Source organism: Phacochoerus africanus, chromosome 8 (assembly GCF_016906955.1).
Source record: "Phacochoerus africanus isolate WHEZ1 chromosome 8, ROS_Pafr_v1, whole genome shotgun sequence".
In the NCBI taxonomy this organism is placed as follows: domain Eukaryota; kingdom Metazoa; phylum Chordata; class Mammalia; order Artiodactyla; family Suidae; genus Phacochoerus; species Phacochoerus africanus.
The window spans coordinates 52,882,385-52,902,125 of NC_062551.1; the positions used below are offsets into that span (position 1 = coordinate 52,882,385).

The 19,741-nt window shown below is 53.9% G+C and overlaps 1 protein-coding gene across 6 annotated transcripts in view; it reads right to left on the reverse strand.

Moving 5' to 3' along the window:
- The window catches only part of ZC3H4 (zinc finger CCCH-type containing 4), a 42,534-nt gene that overhangs the window by 4,762 nt on the left and 18,031 nt on the right, over positions 1-19,741 (reverse strand). For 5 of the 6 annotated variants that reach the window (XM_047789817.1, XM_047789819.1, XM_047789818.1 and 2 more), the window contains 10 exons: positions 18,370-18,592; positions 16,670-16,824; positions 15,623-15,719; positions 15,377-15,516; positions 14,655-14,765; positions 12,311-12,422; positions 11,434-11,543; positions 3,646-4,010; positions 3,105-3,424; positions 365-616 (listed from right to left, as the gene is read on the reverse strand). In XM_047789817.1, coding sequence (XP_047645773.1) covers positions 365-616; positions 3,105-3,424; positions 3,646-4,010; positions 11,434-11,543; positions 12,311-12,422; positions 14,655-14,765; positions 15,377-15,516; positions 15,623-15,719; positions 16,670-16,824; positions 18,370-18,592 — 1,885 coding nt within the window. The remainder of the gene's footprint in view (positions 1-364; positions 617-3,104; positions 3,425-3,645; positions 4,011-11,433; positions 11,544-12,310; positions 12,423-14,654; positions 14,766-15,376; positions 15,517-15,622; positions 15,720-16,669; positions 16,825-18,369; positions 18,593-19,741) is intronic. The other variant, XM_047789822.1, reaches the window with a different exon arrangement.

Genomic DNA, 19,741 nt, shown 5'->3' on the forward strand with positions numbered 1-19,741 from the left:
AGCCTCAGCTGCTGGCTTTCCACGGACATGGTCTGGGCAAAGGGGGACTGAGTGTCTCCCTACAGCCTCCTCGATGAGGGTGCGGGGTCAATCTGTCATCTGCTGTCTCCTCCAGGCACCAGCCCCCCTCCCTCCTCGATGGGGTCAGGGTCTCTCCCGAACCCCACACACAGAGGGCCGCCCCAACTTCTACTTTTCTCAGGGACATGCAGCAGCCCTGCAGCTTCACGGCCCCGGGCAGGGGGCCCTCCCTGGCCACAGGCTCCTTTCCGGCACGTTCCCCACCTCTCCCCTGCACGGCGGCCCGGGCCCGGGGGGCCTGCGCCCACTGGGGAAAGCCCCTGCCCCTGGGGAGGACACATGCCTTCCTCATTCTCCCGGTCCTGCTTGCTGCTCTCAGCCAGCCTCCTCGCTCTCTCCTCCTCCTCCTGCTGCTTCTGCTGGATCCTCAGGTACAGGGCCCTCTGGGCCGAGGGCAGGAAGTCGGGGACACCGGCGCCCGGCTTCGGCCGGCCTGGGGGCCCTCCCTCAGAGAAGCTGTCAGGCTCCAGAGGGTGCTCGGGGAAGAGGTGCTCCCCAGGCTCCCCCGGCAGCTCTTCGTAGTGCCCGTAGTCCTCTGTGGCAGGGAAGAACCGAGGGTTCACGTCGGGAAGGGCCGCACGGCGCCAACTCCGACCCACCCTTGCCCTTCACTGGAAACCGCCCCCGATGGCGATGGGTGGGAGCAAGCAGCCCCCCCAGCCCTCCTCCCCCCGCCAGGGGGCCCGCGGAAGCCTGACAGAGGGAGATGGAGCAGCCAGCGGGGAGTCCCCACCTAGGATGCAGCCACTGACAATGCGGTGCACAGTGTGGCTTAGTGACATGGGCAAATGCTCATGAAGTGAAAATAGGACGGAACGTCATACAAATGTTTATTAAATGCAAAGAAAAGGCTTTGAAAAGACAGACAGAAGACAGCCCCTCTGGGAATGAGACTGGGAGAGGGGCTGAGAGATCTTTCACTTTAGGGGCCCCTGAACCCCACACACGTTTATGAGCATGGTGTTGCAGAAGGGGACGGGGTGGGGTGCTGCTCCCACAGAGCATCTAGGAAGCACAAGACTGAAGGGTCTGCCTCCATTGCTGAAGGGCAGGCAGCCACCTCCTCGACAAATTCTACCCAAGTCGGAGCCAGGGACGGGGGAAGAGCACAGGGGGGTGCGGGATGACGCACGCGGAGACCGAGTGTGTGTGTATCGGGGACAAAGCCTAGTTGGCACCGCCCCATAGAAGGTTCTGCAATGAACCCAGGAAGAGAATCTTTATCTTAAACTTTCAGGATTCAAATGATTAAATCTGTAAACACTTCACACACAAAGCACTTGAAGCAAAAAGTGAAAGGTCACTTTTTTCTAGCCCATGAACTTCGTAACACATCAAGCTGATGGGTGAGCCACTCTGTGTCACACCCTGGCTGGGTACATGGCTTAAACCACAGTCCCACCCATCATCCTGCTTGGAATTTAAGAGTGAATTACTTGATGGTCCTGCAATTCTGAATGTACTAAAAGCAACTGCACGGCATTGAGAGGGGAGATTTCACAACGTGGACATCAGAATGAGTTACTCCAGAGACAGCAGTCGTCACTGGATGGCAGACTCGGATTTCTCCCCGCAGACCCTCTCCAGGCCCGTGTCACTACACACACTGTTTACGAGGGGAAGAGACCGGGGCAGACACAACCCCTCCAGGTCACCTGCTCTTCCCGCTTGAGAACATGCCTCTGCCCTCTCCTCCTCAGGACTTTGAACCGTATCCTTTGCCGAAAAGACCCCCACCGACCCCAGCCTGGTCGGCTCCCTGGCCCTCCCTCCACGGTTCCTCATGGCTGTCAAATAGGCACCTCACGCTTGATGTGGCCGAAGCAGAAGTGCTGCCCCCCCCCATCCCCCAGCAGGATTTCTGGCATCGGGGCTGGCGAGCACGCCTGTCGAGGGACTCCACCCCAGCCGCCTCGTCACATGGACCCTACAGCGCCACCTCCAAACCTAGCCCTGCTGCTCCCTGGTGGCACCCAGCCGCCGCCCACCTCACCTCTGCCCAGGATGACTCATGGGCAGCCCATGAGGCTCCCGGACTCCACCCTGGACCCTACCAGCACCTGTCGCCCTGCCACCCCTCCACCGAGTCCCCCTGGTCACGGCCTGCAGTCCTGTGCTCTGGGACCTCGCCCCCACCTCCCTCTGCTTTTCTCAAACAGGACGCCTGGCCGGGGCCTCCATACCTGTGGGAGCTGCTACCTCTGCCGTGCCCGGGAGCTCCTTCCCCGTTCACGCCCAACTTGCATTCCCTCCTCTGCCAGGCCTCTGCTGACTGGGGCGCCCCCAAACACAACACAGTTGCTGCAGCTGCCTCCACCCTGTCACCTCCCCCTGCGGCCCAGCTCGCCTCTAGCGATGACTCGCGCTGCAATGAGCCTACGTGCTTATGCACACGTCTCCTGCCTGCTACTCCCGCTAAAATGCAGTTAAGGCAGAGGCCACGTGCTCTGCTTGCTCCGACCCCAGGCCTGGAAGCACGCCTGGCCCTTGGCAGCAAGGACACATCTCATCCTTTTGAAGGCTCCGACTGATGTGGCACTGTCACCCAACCAGCCCACGGTCAGACACCTAACTTGTCACCAACACATGTTCTCGTTTTAGCAAGAAAGGAAGGAAAGGAGGAAGGAAGATGATCAGTGGTGGGGACAGAACAGCAGAGTCGCAAGGCAGCTCCAAGCCCAGAACCATCTGGAAAGAGGCCGCTTTGGCTGAGGGCACCTCAGCCTTGTACTCGATCCTACTGCATACCGCCCCACTAACTCCCCAGGCTCCCGTTCACGCAGACCAAGCCGGACTTATAAAAAATTAAATAAATTACAGCGATGATAAGCATAACACTCCTTTTGGATTCAACAAAGTAGTGACACATGTCACTGAAAACGCTCAACCACTCACAGGACAGAGATGGAGTTGGATTCATGTTTTCCAAGACTCAGACCAAAGAAGAAAAACCAGATCTTCCTGACTACATTCCACTGTGCCAACCCAGCAGCCCCAGCTGGCCCCACCCAAGCCCTGCATACCTGTGTCCCCAATGAGGCCCGGCTCCATTTCCATGCCCTCCTGCTGCTGGTAGAAGTTTTCATAGAAGTTCTGGGCTGGCGGGATGGGGGGCATCATTCCAGAATGTGGGGAGTCTCCAGGACCATAGGGCATCATCGGGGGGCCTCCTGGTCCCATGGGTGGGCCCGGGTTCATGCCTGGGCCCATCGGCATGTCGGGGTGCATGTCGGGGTGCATGTCAGGGTGCATGTCCGGGTGCATCGGGCCCCCCATCGGCCCTGGGGGTCCCATGTTGGGCCCAGGGCCCATCGGCCCTGGGGGTCCTCCGGGTCCAGGGAATCTAGAAGGAGAAAATGGTATTGTGAGAGGGGCTGCAGAGGAAGGGTGGCGGCCACAGTCCTGAGGAGACCCAGAGGCCTCCTCATGGTTGAGCAACGAGCAGCTCCAACTTGGGCCTTGGAGCTTTGGAGAGAGACAGGAGGCTGGCTCAGCCAGGCTGGCGGCGACAGGCCGCGGCACAGAGGAGCCTGGCTGAGCCCAGAACAGCCCCAGGGCACTCACCTCACACCCAGCTTCTCCGCCAGCTGTCCTGTGGGCCGCACTACAATCTCAAACAAGGAGGGGATCTTCTTGTTGTACATGTCCTGCTGCTGCTGCAGCTGCTGCGGGGACAGCGGCTCATGCACCGGCATGGGCATCTGAGGGGGCCCAGGGGGCGGAGGCGGGGGCGGGGGTGGGGGCGGGGGGCCACCCTGCAGGGGCCTGCCATTTGGAGAGGTGGGGGCCGGCGGGCCGGGCGGGCGGGGCGGGGTGGGCAGGAGGCCCACGCCGGGGGGTGGTTTGGGCAGGGGGTTGATGCCCTGCTTCTTCAGTTCCTCGACTTCCTTCTCATCCTCGGCGCCTGCTTCCGCGTCATCGGCCAGCATCTGCGGGTGAGAAGGAGGAAAGGCGGCGAGGCTCAGGATGGGAGGGTCAGGTTAGAGCACACTCACGCCTGCCTGAGGGCTGAACTTCCTGAGGAAAACTCGCCAATACCCTGAGGCCATCACAGCCTAAGGCCGATGACCTCTGAGCCTCTTTGGTTCAGAAATCAGGGACCCACACTACTGCATCCACACTCGGTGACCAGCTGACAGGAGAGCCGTTCTTGTTTTGCAGCAAAGTACACGTACTGTAACATGCACCACAGCACCATTTTCACATGTACAATCCAACAAAATGATGTGCATTCATGATGCTGGGCAACCACAACCTCTACCTGGTTCTAGAACTTCTCTATCCCCGCAAATAAGACTCCTACCACTCAGCAGTCACTCCCCATCCCCCACCCCCCCCCCGGCCCCCACAACCCCTACTTCACTCCCTGTCTCCAAGGATTTGTCTTATTCTGGACAGTTCATACAAACAAAACCCTATAATGTGCAATCTTTTGTGACTAGTTTCTTTTGTGTGTGTGCTTTTTAAAAAAAATCGTTAATTTTTTAAATATTTAAGTTATATTTTTAGGGCTGCACCCACGGCATACAGAGGTTTCCAAGCTAGGAGTCAAATCAGAGCTGTAACTGCCTGTCTGCAGTTCACAGCAACGCCAGATCCTTAACCCACCGAGCGAGGCCAGGAATAGAACCCGCATCCTCACGGATACTAGTCAGATTTGTTTCGCTGAGCCGTGACAGGAAAGCCTAAATTTAAAAAAAAATTTTATTTATTTATTTTTGGTTGTTGTTTGTTTCTGTCACTGGCTTCCTTCACTTAGTGTGGTGTTTTCAAGACGTATCCATGTTGTAGTTGTGTCACTTATTTTATCTATTTCAAGACTAATAGTCCTTTCCTGTTTGGATTTTAAGCGTCTCTCACCGCACCTGCAATCAAACCTTAATCGCTTAGGAGGACTTCACAGGGCAGCAGGGCTGGGCGTCTGGGGAGGACTTCGTGGCACCCTGGAAGGTTCATTTCCTTCTACGGTACGTGGACTCCTCTACCCTAGGCATCCAGCCCAGTTTCAGTTCTGCAGACAGCTAAGCTCTTTCCAGCGCGGGGCCCTGGCCTGGCCCAGGCCTCTCCCTGGGCGTTTATTTTTCCCTCCATTCCTCACGTGTGGCTCTGTGTCCCCCACACGTCGGGGTCTCTTACTAAAGGCCAACTCCACGTGACTGTCCTGGTCTCCTGTCTTCACTACCGGGACACCCACAGCTCCCTTGAAAACAATGCCCAGGCTTTGTAAGATTTTATATTTAGTTGTACCTTTGTTTACTCCTGGCCCAATGATACCAACCCCAGGAGAGCAGGACCTTCAGCGCCCACCGTAAGGCCTGATACAGGGAGATGGACAAACTCAAAGTCTTACCAGTCAGGATGCTGTGCCGAAGTTACCACCACAGGTGTGCCTACTTTTCTTGGAAGGCCAGCTTGCAATAGTGGCCTTCAGCTAGTGCCCGGGAACCTGGATGTTCAAGAGGCCCCCCCGCATTCCCTGTGTCTCGAATGTTTGTACACACAATGTGCTTTGTGCAGAACATCGCTTTTCCTTCTGGGAGTCTGGGGTTGCGTATGTGCCAGGCAGAGGCTGCCCTCAATAAAGCCCTGGGCACTGAGTTTCTAGCGCATGCCCATGATGCAACATCCCACACATGTTGTCACAACCCGAGGAGTTAAGCCTGTCCCCACAACTCCATGAGCCCGAGTGCTCTTGGAAGCTGGTGCCTGGTTTCTCCAGTCTTCACCCTGAGCCTTTCCCTTGGTTCGTTCTTCTCTGTGTGCTTTCATTAGGATAAATGCTTAGCCATGAGTAGGACCACCTGCTTGGCCCTGGGAGTCTCCCCAGCAAACTGTCCAATCTGGGCCTGCATCATCTTGGAGACCCTGGCACAGATGGCTTAGTGGATCCTAACATGGGGTCCAGAGACGGCCCATCCCTGGCCCCTCAGCCTCAGCGCTGCTTAAGACAACTCCTTATGCTCCTCCACTGAGCATGGTGGGGACTGTGGGTGGTGGAAGCAGGCACCCCTGGCCAGTGTCCTGGCTTTTCTCTCTTCTTACCACTAGCAACGGTATATGGACCCATGGAAGCAGGGTCCAAGAAAAATTTGGCTTCAAGGGAGATGGAAAACGTGGACTGATCAGTGGAAAATATTTGTCCCTTAAAGCCCTGCTACTCAAGGTGTGTTCTGGTTGTAGACCAGGAACACAGGGGGACCTGACGAACCAGGACTGCATTTTAACACGTGTCCACTGCAGTTTGGAAAACACCGCCGGAGACGAGCTGTGCTGGGAGAGCCCAGCACCTCAGTGTCTTAGCACCGCTCTCGCTGGGGGTATGGGGCCCAGGGGCCCTGACTGCTCCACTGCCCCCCGTCCCACCTGCTTCCCTCCCTCTGGCCAGCTGGCCCCTTTTAGTTCCTCAACTGTGCCCGCAGCCGTTGCTCACACCGTGTCTCCTGCCAAGCACGTGTCTCCGTCACTCTTCCGGTTAGCACAGTGTCACCTCCTCACCCAGCCTCCCCTCCTATCAGCCTGTTAGAGCGTCTCTGGGCTCCCTGCCCATTCTCTCTGCTTCCCCGATTCCGGTATGCCATCAGTATCTATCTGATGATTGTATCCTATCTCCTCACCAGTGTCCCCCCACCCAATGCCCAGAATAACACTTGCCACAGACTAGGTATGGCCACACATTTGTTAAATAAACAAGCAAGGAAAACAAGCAGATGCATCTCCCTTGCACCTCCCTCATACTCCCTGGACGCTAGAGGATGGGCGCAGCAGGGCCGGGGGCGCGGGGGTGTAATAAAGGAGGTGGGGCTGACTGCCAACGTGGCTGCTGGTCTTCCTCCCCAGCTCCCTGGCCCGGAGGGCCTTGTCCACCCTCTGGCCTTTGGCTGCTGCCCACTCTCGCTGGGCTACTTCACAATCTAAGCTACAGGTGCCATCTCCATCTGGCCACACCCCAGTCCCCGTGCCACTAGCTTGGCTTTGTGAAGGATGGACCTGCCACCACCTGACCGCTGACCCAAGGTCAGGGCGTTATCCCTGACTCCTCCCTTCACATATTCCACACCCAAACACTGCCTTGGAGCTGGGGCCCAGCCCTCCTAGTGGCTACCTGCCCGGCACAGCCCTACCTTCCACCCCAGACCCCCTCCCAGCCTCCCGTGCGGTCTCCCCAGCCTTCTCTGCACACAAGCACAGTAACCTGCGGTTGCAGAGGTGGCCGTGCCCGGCACTGCTAGGTCCTTTCAACGGCAACTCAGTGCCCTCAGGTGCAGGCAAAACCTATCAAGGTTACACCTCATTAAACAGGAGCAAACTTGACCACAACTTCCTCTCCACCCGCAGAGGGGGTGCCATGGTCCAGCCATGAAATGCAGCACGCTCCCATCACCCTAAGAAGAGAGCTGCCGGCGGCGAGCGCCCGGCACTTCCCTAGGCTACTCAGCAGGCGGGAACACCCAGTTTATGGCCCTTTTGCTGGGGACAGAGCTGCGGTGATCCTGCCACTGCCATCCCTGGCATGGAGCACAGGGCTCAGCATACAGGGGCACGTAATGCACTCCAAAACCAAAGGACCTGAAGCTCTGGCCCACAGGACAGCCTCTGAGAGGGTACTGCCGATCCCCGGCAAGGCTAAGGCCCGTTCTCCCACACGCTCGCCTCCTGGGGTCTGGTCTACACCTGGCACTTCAGCTTCTCCAATGTGCCCTGCCACGGGGACTCCCACTCCAGCACCCAGCCTCCCTCATCCCTCGCGCAGACCCCACAACATCCGACCAGGACTCCAGCCTGGGGACTCAGCCAGCTCCCTGCACTCATCTCTTTACCCACCTGCCCGCCCTGGGCCGAGGGTGCTGCCTTGAAGGCATGGGCTGAACTGCATCAGAGCCCAGGACGGTGATGCATAAAACACATAAGAGAAAATGACCACCCTCTGACTGCAACCCCCAAAAGCTGAACCCAATCCACTCAGGCCGTCTTGCACGGATGCTGTGGAGGGACACAGCCGTCCCTAGAGAGTCCTGTGCGTCCCTTCCTAGGTCTCTCTGCAGCAAGGAGGTGTGCTCCCGAGCCCGTCACTCCAGACAACCAGGGCCTGGCTGGGTCCCACAACCTCCCCCACCAGGACTGATTCTGAATGATTCCAGGGTTTCCCAAAGTCCAATTTTCCTTTTCCTCTTAATGGAAAACGACTGCTGCACCTGCATGTACACAGATGTGTGGGCCAAATAAATTAGTTCATGTCAGTTTGCTAAAAATGCTAAGCTTCTGCGGCCACGTGGAAACTATGCAAATGTTCTTCAACTGGTGACTAAATCGCCGACCTGAGATCATCTACACAATGAAGACTGCCCAGGACAGACAGAAACCACCACCAGCAACTGCGAGAACGTGGATGAATTTCAAATCCATTACGCAGTGATGAAGCCAGATTCCAAGGGCTACAGAAACTACACACAAGTTTAGAAACTATGGACGATACACATCTACTTCTGCTGCGTTCTTGAAAAGGCAAACTATAGGGGCAGGTAGCAGATCAGGGTTGGAGATGGGAGAAATGCTGACTCTGAAAGGGAGTTTGGGGAGTGGATTTCCTCTATAGATTGTGAGGTGGTTAATGATTTTCTGTGTTTGTCAAAATTCATAGAACAAGGTGGTACACAAACACACACGCGCACACACACACACACACCCCCAAGTATACATGTGACATATGGAAGTTCCCGGGCTAAGGGTTGAATTGGAGCTGCAGCTGCCAGCCTACACCACGGCCACAGCAACACTGGATCTAAGCTGCATCTGTGACCCACACCACAGCTCACGGCAACATCAGATCCTTAACTCACTGCTGAGCAAGGCCAGGGATCCAACCCACATCCTCATGGACACTATGTCAGGTTCTGAACCTGCCGAGTCACAATGTGAACTCCAGGAAGGTGATGCATTTGAACAGACAGAAATGTCACTGAGAAGCAGGAAAAGAAGGCTGAAGAAAAGGGAGAAAGCGTACAGACATTTTGAGAGAGGGTAGCTAAGGCCCAGTCCTAAGTGGCAACATGGCTTGGACCCAAGGGCTGCCCAGGAGCCTTGTGCCCTGGCCTGGCTGACCATGCTGCAACCATCCAGGGAGAGGAAAATGGCTGACCCCATGCCCTCATCGGGGTTAATCTGGGCCCGCTGTAAAAGTTTAAGTTTTACTCTCTGACCAGAAGTTCAACTCTGGGAATAGTTTTTGTAGGTTCAATACTCATTTTTATTATTATATTTTTTTACTTCTTAGGGCCGCACCTGCAGCATATGGAAGTTCCCAGGCTATGGGTTGAATCGGAGCTGTAGCTGCTGGCACAGCTCACGGCAACACTGGATCCTTAACCCACTGAGTGAGGCCAGGGATGGAACCCCAGTCCTCATGGATACTAGTCAGGTTTGTTATTGCTGAGCTATGACGGGAACTCCCTGTTCTTCTTTTTCTTTTTTTTTGTCTTTTTGCTGTTTCTTGGGCCACTCATGAGGCACATGGAGGTTCCCAGGCTAGGGGTCAAATTGGAGCTGTAGCTGCCGGCTTACACCAGAGCCACAGCAAAGCGGGATCTGAGCCGCGTCTGCGACCTACACCACAACTCATGGCAACGCCGGATCCCTTAACCCACTGAGCAAGGCCAGGGATCGAACCTGCAAACTTATGGTTCCTAGTCGGATTCGTTAACCACTGCACCATGACGGGAACTCCTCTTTGCCGTGAGCTGTGGTGTAGGTCACAGATGCGGCTCTGATCCGGCGTTGCCGTGAGCTGTGGTGTAGGCCAGCGGCTGCAGCTCCGATTAGACCCTAGCCTGGAAACCTCCATATGCCACGGGAGTGGCTCAAGGAAAAAGCAAAAAGACAAAATAAAATAAAATAAAATGTGGCTATTAGAAAATTTAAATTTAAATTTGTGGCTCTGATCTAGAGTGCAAACTCTGACTCTCCAGCAGGGGGCAGTCCTCAGTCAGGCTGACTTGTTCTTCAAGTGAGAAATGAAGCTGCCATTACTCTTCCCACTACTTACCCTGCAAGTGACTCACAAACTCTAGACAGCTACTGGTTACAAAACCCTATTCCTAGAATAATAGGCCAAAAGGCCAGGCAAAGATGAGAACTTTCTCCACAAATGTGGTCCTGATGAGGTGTGGACTTTCTTTTGCTTTGCTTTGCATGCCTCACCTCAAGCCCTCAGGCAGCCCCTGCCCACATTTGGACAGCTGAGTCACGGATGGGTGAGTCCTTGAAGCTGGCTGAGGCACTGACTCTTTCCATTGTCAAAAAAGAGCCAACCTCCTCAAACTTTCTGGGAACCAGATGGATGGAAAGAAAGCCTTCCACTGAAAAGACATGTGCTCTTGCAACCATCCACCCTGGGATGGGTGTCAGGAAACCAAGGACAGGAACCTGAGGCCCCAAAGTCCTTGGCCTGACTCCTTTGGGAAAATGAAAGGTATGAGGGTGAGTTTCTTCTTTTTTTCTTTTTGTCTTTTTCTAGGGCTACACCCACGGCATGTGGAGGTTCCCAGGCTAGGAGTCTAATCGGAGCTGTAGCCACAGGCCTACGCCACAGCCACAGTAACATGGGATCCGAGCTGAGTCTGACTTACACCACAGCTCACAGCAATACTGGATCCTTAACCCACTGAGCGAGGCCAGGGTTCGAACCCGCAACTTCATGGTTCCTAGTCGGATATGTTAACCACTGAGCCACGACAGGAACTCCAAGGGTGAGTTTCAAGTGCCACCTGGCTGGTAAGGATGCCTGACACCTCACTGGAGGAAGTCTCCCCACCCTGAGAGCCTCCAACTGCCCTGTACTTTGTCTGTTACATAAAAGAACCCTTAAGAATTGCAAACTTTACACCTTTCTATCAAAACAGAACCCATCCCTGGAATTCCCTAGTGGCCCAGTGGGTCAAAGACCTGGTGTTGTCACTGCTATGGCTCAGGTCACTGCCGTGGCAAAGGTTGATCTCTGGCCTGGGAGCTTCTGTGTGCCGTGGGTGTGGCCAAAAAAATCCAAACCCAAACAATCAAACAAAAGAACCCATCCCAGGTCTCAGCTCCTCTTTGTGCACCATGGGGCTCTCTCTACAGGACAGCTAAGAAAACACGACTGTGACTGGAGACACATCAGGCAACACCCTCTTAGGTAGCTGCCCTCAGTGAAAAGTGCCCTGGCCAGAGATATGATACACACGCGCCCATCTCAATTTTCTCTGCAGAGACTACGGGCTTCGTGTCCTCAACATGTCCCAGCCCAGAGGCCAGAGAGGCAGGGGTAGTGCCGCATTAATGGAAGGCGAAGCGCCTGGCTCCTGTCAGCCCGGGCCTTACCTTATCCAAGAGCTCTCTCGTCTCCTCAGTCAGAGGGTCGTGTGAGAACATGCAGTCGTCACCGTTGATGCAGTTCCCAGTGGTGTGATACAACTTACAGGGAAAATCACGTTCACGGCAAGTTAAGGCAAATGCTTCATCTCATGAAACCCACCCAACCGAGGACAGAATCCAAGTCTCTTAGAGATGAGGAAACAGAAGCCCAGAGAGGGGAAATGACTGGCTCAGGGTTGCACTGCAGGTTGGCAGCTGACCCAAGAGGAGACCCTGGGTCTGGAGAGCTTCCCACCCCACCTCTTAGGCCTTGAGGCTGTGCCCTCAGATCGTCATTCCACAGAAATAGGGGAAATTTTCAATGATTTGCCCAAGGTTACGTAACCATTTGGAAAAGTCTCAGAAAAACAGCAGGTAATGATATAGGCCAGTACACTTGACCACTGGACAATACGGGGGTCAGAGATGCCAACCCTCTGCGCAGTCAAAAATCCAAGGACAACTTATAATCCGCCCTCTGTATCCTTGGCTCTGCATCTGTGGATGCAACGAACCACAAACTGTGTAGTCCTGCAGTGTCTACTACTGAAAAAAAATCCATATCTAAGCGGATCTGCACCGTTCACACCTATATTGTCCAAGGGCCGGATGTGTATGTAAAGAGAAAGCATAACCTGTGGGCCTGAGTTTGCTCATCTGCAGAATGGGAACAGCAGACCAGTCACAGGGGCGATGTGAGGGTTAGAAGGGAGGGAGACGCACAGGAAGCTCTTGGCATGGCAACAGCACCCGGAGCAAAAGTGCCAGGAAGGTCAGCTGTTATCACCAATAAAGCAAATAGATTGCAGTCTCCATCAGATCAGATGCAGGCGCCAAAGGATATCATGCATATAGGGGCAGTTCTCGGCTCTGGCACAAAATCCAGTGATATAAAACTTGCACAGTTCTCGCTTCTTTGGTAGCTCGATGTCATGGCTAAAATTACAGTGGTCTCCCTGGAAGAGAAAGAGAGGTGGTGAAAAGCTAAGGTGGTTTGCAAAGGGAGGTACTGCTCTGTCACTGCTGAAGCACAGAGGAACCAGGACAGAAATGAGCCCCACCCCCATCCCGAAGGGACAGGACACCCAGGAAAAGCAGGTTCGCAAGTGTGGTTTCCTGCTAATTTTATTTTCAGTCTTTTTAGGGCCGCACGTATGGTATTTGTAAGTTCCCAGGCTAGGGGCTAAACTGGAGCTGTAGCTGCCGGCCTACACCAGTCACAGCAACACCGGATCCTTAACCCACTGAGCAAGGCCAGGGATCGAAACCACGTCCTCATGGATAGTAGCCAGGTTCGTTATCGCTGAGCCATGGTAGGAACTCCCTCCTGCCAACTTTAAACTTCTGCCCAAGTGTGTGTGTTCCTTTCCCTCGCCCCTGCCTCCCTCCTCCATGTCCCCACTCTCATCTCTCTTCTGCCACCTTTCACTGCTTCTTTCACTGTTTTTTTGGTTGCACTCGCGGCATGCAGAAGTTCCAGGGCCAGGGATCGAAACTGTGCCACAGCTGCAGCTCAAACCACAGCAGTGACAAAGCCAGATCCTTAACCCACTGTACCACCAAGAGAACTCCTCACTGCTTCTTTCTAATTCTTCCTCCTCTTGCCTTCCCTTCTCTCCCCTTCTCTTACTCCCTGGTTTTCACTGTTTGCTGCATGTCATACCCAGTATCCAATTTTATGCTTCTTGCTTTCTAACAGAATCCAAATTTTGTTTGCGCCCAGCCATAAATACTCTATTTCTACAACTTCCCATAGAGCTCTAGCCAATAAAATGTATGCAAAAGTCCCCAGGAAGACAATACTGCCTTGATTTAAAAAATTAAAAAAAAAAAAAATCCCTTCACACATTTTTCCTCCTCCTACCCCTCAGACATGGTGCCTGGAGGCACAGCAGCCATTAGGCAACCATGAGGATAAAAGCCACGTGCTTAAAAATGGCAAAATAGGAGTTCCCGTCGTGGCGCAGTGGTTAACGAATCCGACTAGGAACCATGAGGTTGCGGGTTCGGTCCCTGCCCTTGCTCAGTGGGTTAAGGATCCGGCGTTGCCGTGAGCTGTGGTGTAGGTTGCAGACACGGCTCGGATCCCGCGTTGCTGTGGCTCTGGCATAGGCCGGTGGCTACAGCTCCGATTCAACCCCTAGCCTGGGAACCTCCATATGCTGTGGGAGCGGCCCAAGAAATAGCAACAACAACAACAACAACAACAACAACAAAACAACAAAAGACAAAAAAAATAAAAATGGCAAAATAAAAACTAGGAAGGAATTTGGGTCCTCCAGGGTGCCACTGACCAACACACCAGCCCTGCAGTGCACCCCTAGCCACAGACCCTTAGTTCTGAGACACAAACGTCTATGTGTTTAAGCCAGTGGAGATGAGTTTTCCACTATTTGCAGTCAAACCATACAATCCAAATAAAATGACATCCAGGTGAACTGAAGAGAGAAGCTGTTCTATACCCATTCATTGCCTCTTAGGAATAGCTAACCACTTTTGTTTATATGCACTTTAAGTTTCTAAAAACAGTAAGAGTTGCAACTATAACAAGGAATATTTTATGCATAAACACATCTTTGAAACACAGCAGTATTTTTTCCTAAGGCAGATACACAAGTGCAGTCCTCCCTGGGCACCTGCCTGCCAACGTCCGCCTGCTGCCTATATATATGAATAAAGAGCTGGCTGGTAGAACTAACGCTGGATCTTGCTTGCTTCCTTCATAACTCTGTGGCTCGCTGGCCCGTCTTTCAGCATTAGACTCTGCTGTGAAGTTCAAGGCTGGTCTGATTGCCCCCATCACCTTTTCTGTTTGGATGCCTTAATAATTCCCTCTCCAACATCGAAGCTCAATAATTTAACCAGGATACGCTACATCTTTGCACTAGCAAAATGTTCTAATAAAATATCTGAAGCCACATGGATTGAGTGAAAATTTCGGCCTAAATATCCCCCCAAACCAAAAAAAAACCCAAATGTGTCACCCATCTTGTTCTAGCTCGTCAGTCACTCTGAGGAGTGAACTGAGGCTTCCAGGCCCCTGGGCATCTCTCAGATAATCACTCCAGATCCATCCAAACACTGCCCTCCAGTGAGTGTGGCCTCCAGAACATTCCCAGAGGCCCACGTGTCCTTGGGAGGGGTGCCACCCTGCCCCAGGCACCCTGGCAGTGGACCGGGCCCCTTACCCATGTGCACCGCCCTTCCACGAAGTATTTGCAGATGACTTTGCCTTTCTTGTCGGACTGCTGGTGGGGTTTGTCATGGTCACTCCGCCGGTAGCTTCCGCCACCGCCATCCTATGAGGAACACAGGGTGCAAATGTAAAGGGAAATGAACAGGAAGGGGGAGCGGCGCCAGTGCAGGCCAGGAGGAAATGGGCTGTAAGCGAAAGAGGGTGAGCGGGGTGGGCTGGCAGGGATGCGCATGCCCTCGTTTAACCAGAGCACTGGCCAGCAGGTTACACCCAGCACCGGGGGCTGTGGGGCTGGAGCCCACGGTGTGGCCCGCAGGCACTCGGAGGGGCAAGGTTCTGGCACCTGGAGCTGCGGGCAGCTGAAGACCCAAGCACCGCACACCTGTGCGGGGATACATCCACTCCTAGCAGAGCGGCAGGCGCTTTCCAATAAAACGCTCCACAGTGACAGGATGGGTCACCTAGAACCTCCCAAGACTGGGGGACTCAGAAAACCGGTGACCGAAGGTGCTAGAGACGTGGTTGTAAAAGCAGAGTGTTCCACCAACAGCGCATCCCCCACGAGAGCTGACTCGTGCTGACAGGCCCTGAGGGGAACAGCTGACGGGAGCAGGGTGACAGAATCAGCCTCAGGGGACGGCTCATTAAAGGAAAACAACTTTGAGAAGGAGTCTTTGAGTAGAAACATCAGATCAGAATGAAGGGTCGACTCACGCCCATGTCCTCATCGTAGAAGTCGTCGTCCTCGTTCATTCCGCCCTTGTTCATCCCTCCACGGCTGCCACCTCGACCGCGGCCCCGGCCCATCCCTTTCCCTCGACCCCGGGAGCCCCGGCCACGGCCTCGACTTAAGCCTGCGGAAGAGAGAAGCGGCGTCACCCTGCAGCCTCTCTCCAGGACCCACGTCCGGCAGCTGCCAGAAGGAGCCCCACGGACGTGTCCCTCCTGGCCCCTGCCCACCTCGTCCTCGGCCGTCCTTGGACCGGCGGTACTGGTTCAGCTCCTTAGAATAATCGTCATAATCCTCGTCTCCCATCGGCTCCTCACTTTCTCCATACTGGGATCCCCGAGGGAAGAAAAGCGGAAAAGTGTCATTTGGGGAACAACGAACCATGTCCTTCACGGTACACTCTGCCCCTTTCTGCCTTTTTAGTGCTCAGGACATCCGACTCAGAAAGCCAGTGAGCAACCCAGGGATGCACACCTACGCCCCCTCTGCACATGCCGCGGCCTGAGCGACGCCAGTCCTGGTCCCTTCCCTGCAGGCGTCGCTCTCGGGGGCAGCGCCCAAAGGACGGCTGCACAGGAGACCAAAGGGTAGCGTGGAAGGGTCTCAGGCAGGGACAGAGCAGCGAATGCGGCAGTTCTCCGAGTATGTGTGCATGTGTGCACGTGAGTGCGTGTGTGCAGGAGGTGAGTCAACGGGCACTTGATTTCAAGGCATGAAATGTTTCGAGAACACACTCAGGAAGCCTGTCGTCAGCATCAGGGATGAAGTCTCTGAGAGCAGTGGGACGGTGTATCTGACAGCTCATCCTTTGGTACTTTGAACCACTGGAAGGTTTTCTCTACTCCAAATAATAAAAGAACATTTTAAAATACATAAACCAGAGGTCCCATCATGGCTCAGCAGAAACAAATCTGACTAGGACCCATGAGGATGTGGGTTCAATCCCTGGCCTCGCTCAGTGGGTTAAGGATCTGGTGTTGCTCTGAGCTGTGATGAAGGTTGCAGACACGGCTCGGATCTGGCATTGTCGTGGCTGTGGCATAGGCCAGCGCCTCAGGTCTGATTCGACCCCTACCTAGGAACCTCCACATGCTGCAGATGCGGCCCTAAAAAGACAAAGAACCAAACAAAAAACAAAAATAAAACACACAAACCTGCCATCTGATGCTTTCTTTCCACCTTAGTCTCCCAGGCCACCTCCAACAGAGCTTGCAGCCCACCAGCCAGCCGCCACCTCCAACTCCCACCCCCATCCCCCAAGCTGGAGAAAGCCTCACCTCCATCTCCTCCTCGTAGAAGTCGTCGTCATCTTCTGGGTGGTCTCCTCCCATGGAGCCTCTGCCCCGGCCTCGGCTGCCCCTGCCCATGCCTCGGCCTCGAGACCCTCCACGGCTTCCTCGGCCCCGGTAGCCCCGGCCCCGGCCCCGGCTGCCTGCAAGGACATTCAGACAGTGAGGGCCAGAGCGAACAGAACCACGAGCAAGAGAGAAGTTAACCCATCATCTACCCAAAGTCAACCATTTCCTCCCCCTCCTCTGCTATGAAGCTTTCCCAGCTGCTCCAGGCCGAATCACGGTTCCTGGGCCCCTCGATGGAGGTGGCTCAGCACTGTAGACACATACCCGCTCCAGTACTCACTACACAGTGGCATTAGCCACGGGTGCCGACCGAGCACTTGAAACATAGGGCTGACCAAAGTAAGAAATGCTGTGAGTACAGAGCGTGCACTAGATTTTGAAGACTTAGTTTAAATAAAACACAAAATATAAAATATCGATCACATCTTTTTTTTTTTTTTTTTGCTTTTTATGGCTGCACCTGAGGCATATGGAAGTTCCCAGGCTAGGGGTCGGATCAGAGCTACAGCCACAGCAACCCCAGATCCGTACCAGGTCTGTGACCTACACCACAGCTCATAGCAATGCTGGATCCTTAACCCACTGAGCAAGACTGGGGATCGAACCCGCATCCTCATGGTTACTAGTCGGATTTGTTTCTGCTGAGCCACGACGGGAACTCCACATATATATTTAGTATGTGTTGAAATAAGGTTTTGAATGTATCAGGTTCATAAAACGTATTATTAAAATTAATTTCATGTTTTATTATTTTTTAACGTGATCACCAGAAAATGTGTAATTAGATGGCGTCTTGCATTTTATTTCTATTGGATACTGCTGATCCACAATCTCCCCAAAAAGCTGGGCCTATTCAGGGAGGAGTCCAAGAAAGACTGCTGGAAGGAAAAAACAAATGAAAAGCCAAACAACAAGCTGAGCCTCAAGCAGGGCTAAGAACTGCTGAGCTTGAACTTCTGGAAGCCTTCTAAGGGTGGGAAATATCACTGCCAGGAGATGATTGTAAGAGGCCATGCTGAGTCTCGGGTGCTCTGCCCTCCCCTACCATCCTCCTAGCTGCCACAGGTTCAAGGTTCAGAGGTGTGGCAGTCCCGTGGGCTGCAGTCACACCTTGTCAGGTGATGGGAAGGTTGGAGCAGCCAGCTGGCAAGTTACCCTCCTCAAACATGAGAGAAGCTGTCCCCCGTCTCTTCACAGTGGACCAGGAAGTGAACTTACAAAACAATCCTGGGGAGTTCCCTTGTGGTACAGTGGGTTAAGGATCTGCATTGCCCCTGCAGTAGCCTGGGTTGCTGCTGTGGTGTGGATTTAATCCCTGGCCTGGGAACTTCGTCTTGACGCAAGCATGACCAAAAAATAGCAATGACAACCACTCTTCAGCCCCAGCATCCCTCTCCTTGCCTCACACCAGCCTGGCCCCACCTCCACCACGCCTCGGCACTGGACCTCCCCTCACATGGCTGAACTCTGGCCCCCTGTGCTTGTGTGTGCAGCTCCCTGCCCATCTCTTCTCCCAGACTTGACGCTTCATGAGCACAGGGCCAATCAGGTGTGTCTCACTCTGTACCTTGCTCCCAGGTCTGCTCCAACACCCAGAGGCTGAAGCTGTCGGGTCTCACCTCGGCCTCGGCTGCTGCCCTCCTTGGCACGCCGGTACTGGTTCAGCTCTTTGGTGAAGTCGTCGTAGTCGTCCTTGCCCATGTCCTCCTCCTCGTCACCCTCGTACTCCCCATACTGCTCGTTCTCGTAATCTTCATACATGCTGTAGCCTTTGCTATCCATCTTGGAGTAGGCCTTCTTGGGCAGGGGCGTGGTATGCGACGGGGGGTACTGCTGGTGGGACTGATGGGGAGAGGAGGGTGAGCCGGCCCTGGGGCCTCGGGTCCAGACCACCAAGAGCCCCACCGATCCCTGAACTGGTCCATCTGTCTAGGTATCTCTGCTGTCCCTGGGGTGAGATGCTAGTCCCAAGCCACTCTTGGGCCTGGTTCCCACCGGAGTGAGATGCATCCCGTTTGTGAGATATATGTTTCGAGTCTTCAGAAAGAGCCACAGACTTAAAGAAACTTGAGAAACACACACCTCATGATCCCTGAAGAAGTGGAGAGGGAAAAGAAGGGCGTACTTCCCAGGGACATAGAACAATCTCATTTGGGGAGGGAGCCTGGTAGGCTAGAGGGGTGCTCCTTAGTCAAAATTTTCCTGGGGCTGTGGAATTCAACGAATGAGCCAAACTAGAAAACTATTTTAATGATGCTTTTCAATGTGTGCTAGTCCCAAGAGATAACAGGATGAAGTTAAAAAATATATACACGTGCACGCATGCGCGCGCGCACACACACACACACACACACACACACACACACACACACACACACACGGAAACCACCAAGATGTTCTTTCAGCAGGTAAATGGGTGAGCAAACTGGTACATTCACACAATGGAGTATTCATTCCGTAATTAAAAGAAATAAGCTACGGAGCTATGAAAGACAGGGAGGGACTGTAAACACATACCGCTAAGTGAAAGAAGCCAAGGTGGAAAAGCTACGTATTGTGTGAGTCCAATTCTATGACATTCTGGAACAGGCAAAACTAGAGAGACACTTAGGACACTGGTGGTTGTGGGGAGGGAGTGGTGAACAGGTGAAGTGCTGAGGATGTCTAGGGAACTGAAACCCTATTTTATATGATGGTTCATCGTGAATCGATAGCAACACGCATTGATCAAAACCCAAGGAACTGTGAAACACAAAGGGGAACCCTAATATAAACTACAGACTCTAATAAAAAATAACACACTGGAGGAGTTCCCGTGTGGCTCAGCGGTAACGAACCCGACTAGTATCCAGGAGGACATGGGTTCGATCCCTAGCCTTGCTCAGTGGGTTAAGGATCCAGGTTGCTGTGAGCTGTGGTGTAAGTCACAGACCCGGCTGGGATCTGGCGTTGCTATGGCTCTGGCATAGGTCGGCAGTAACAACTCTGAAT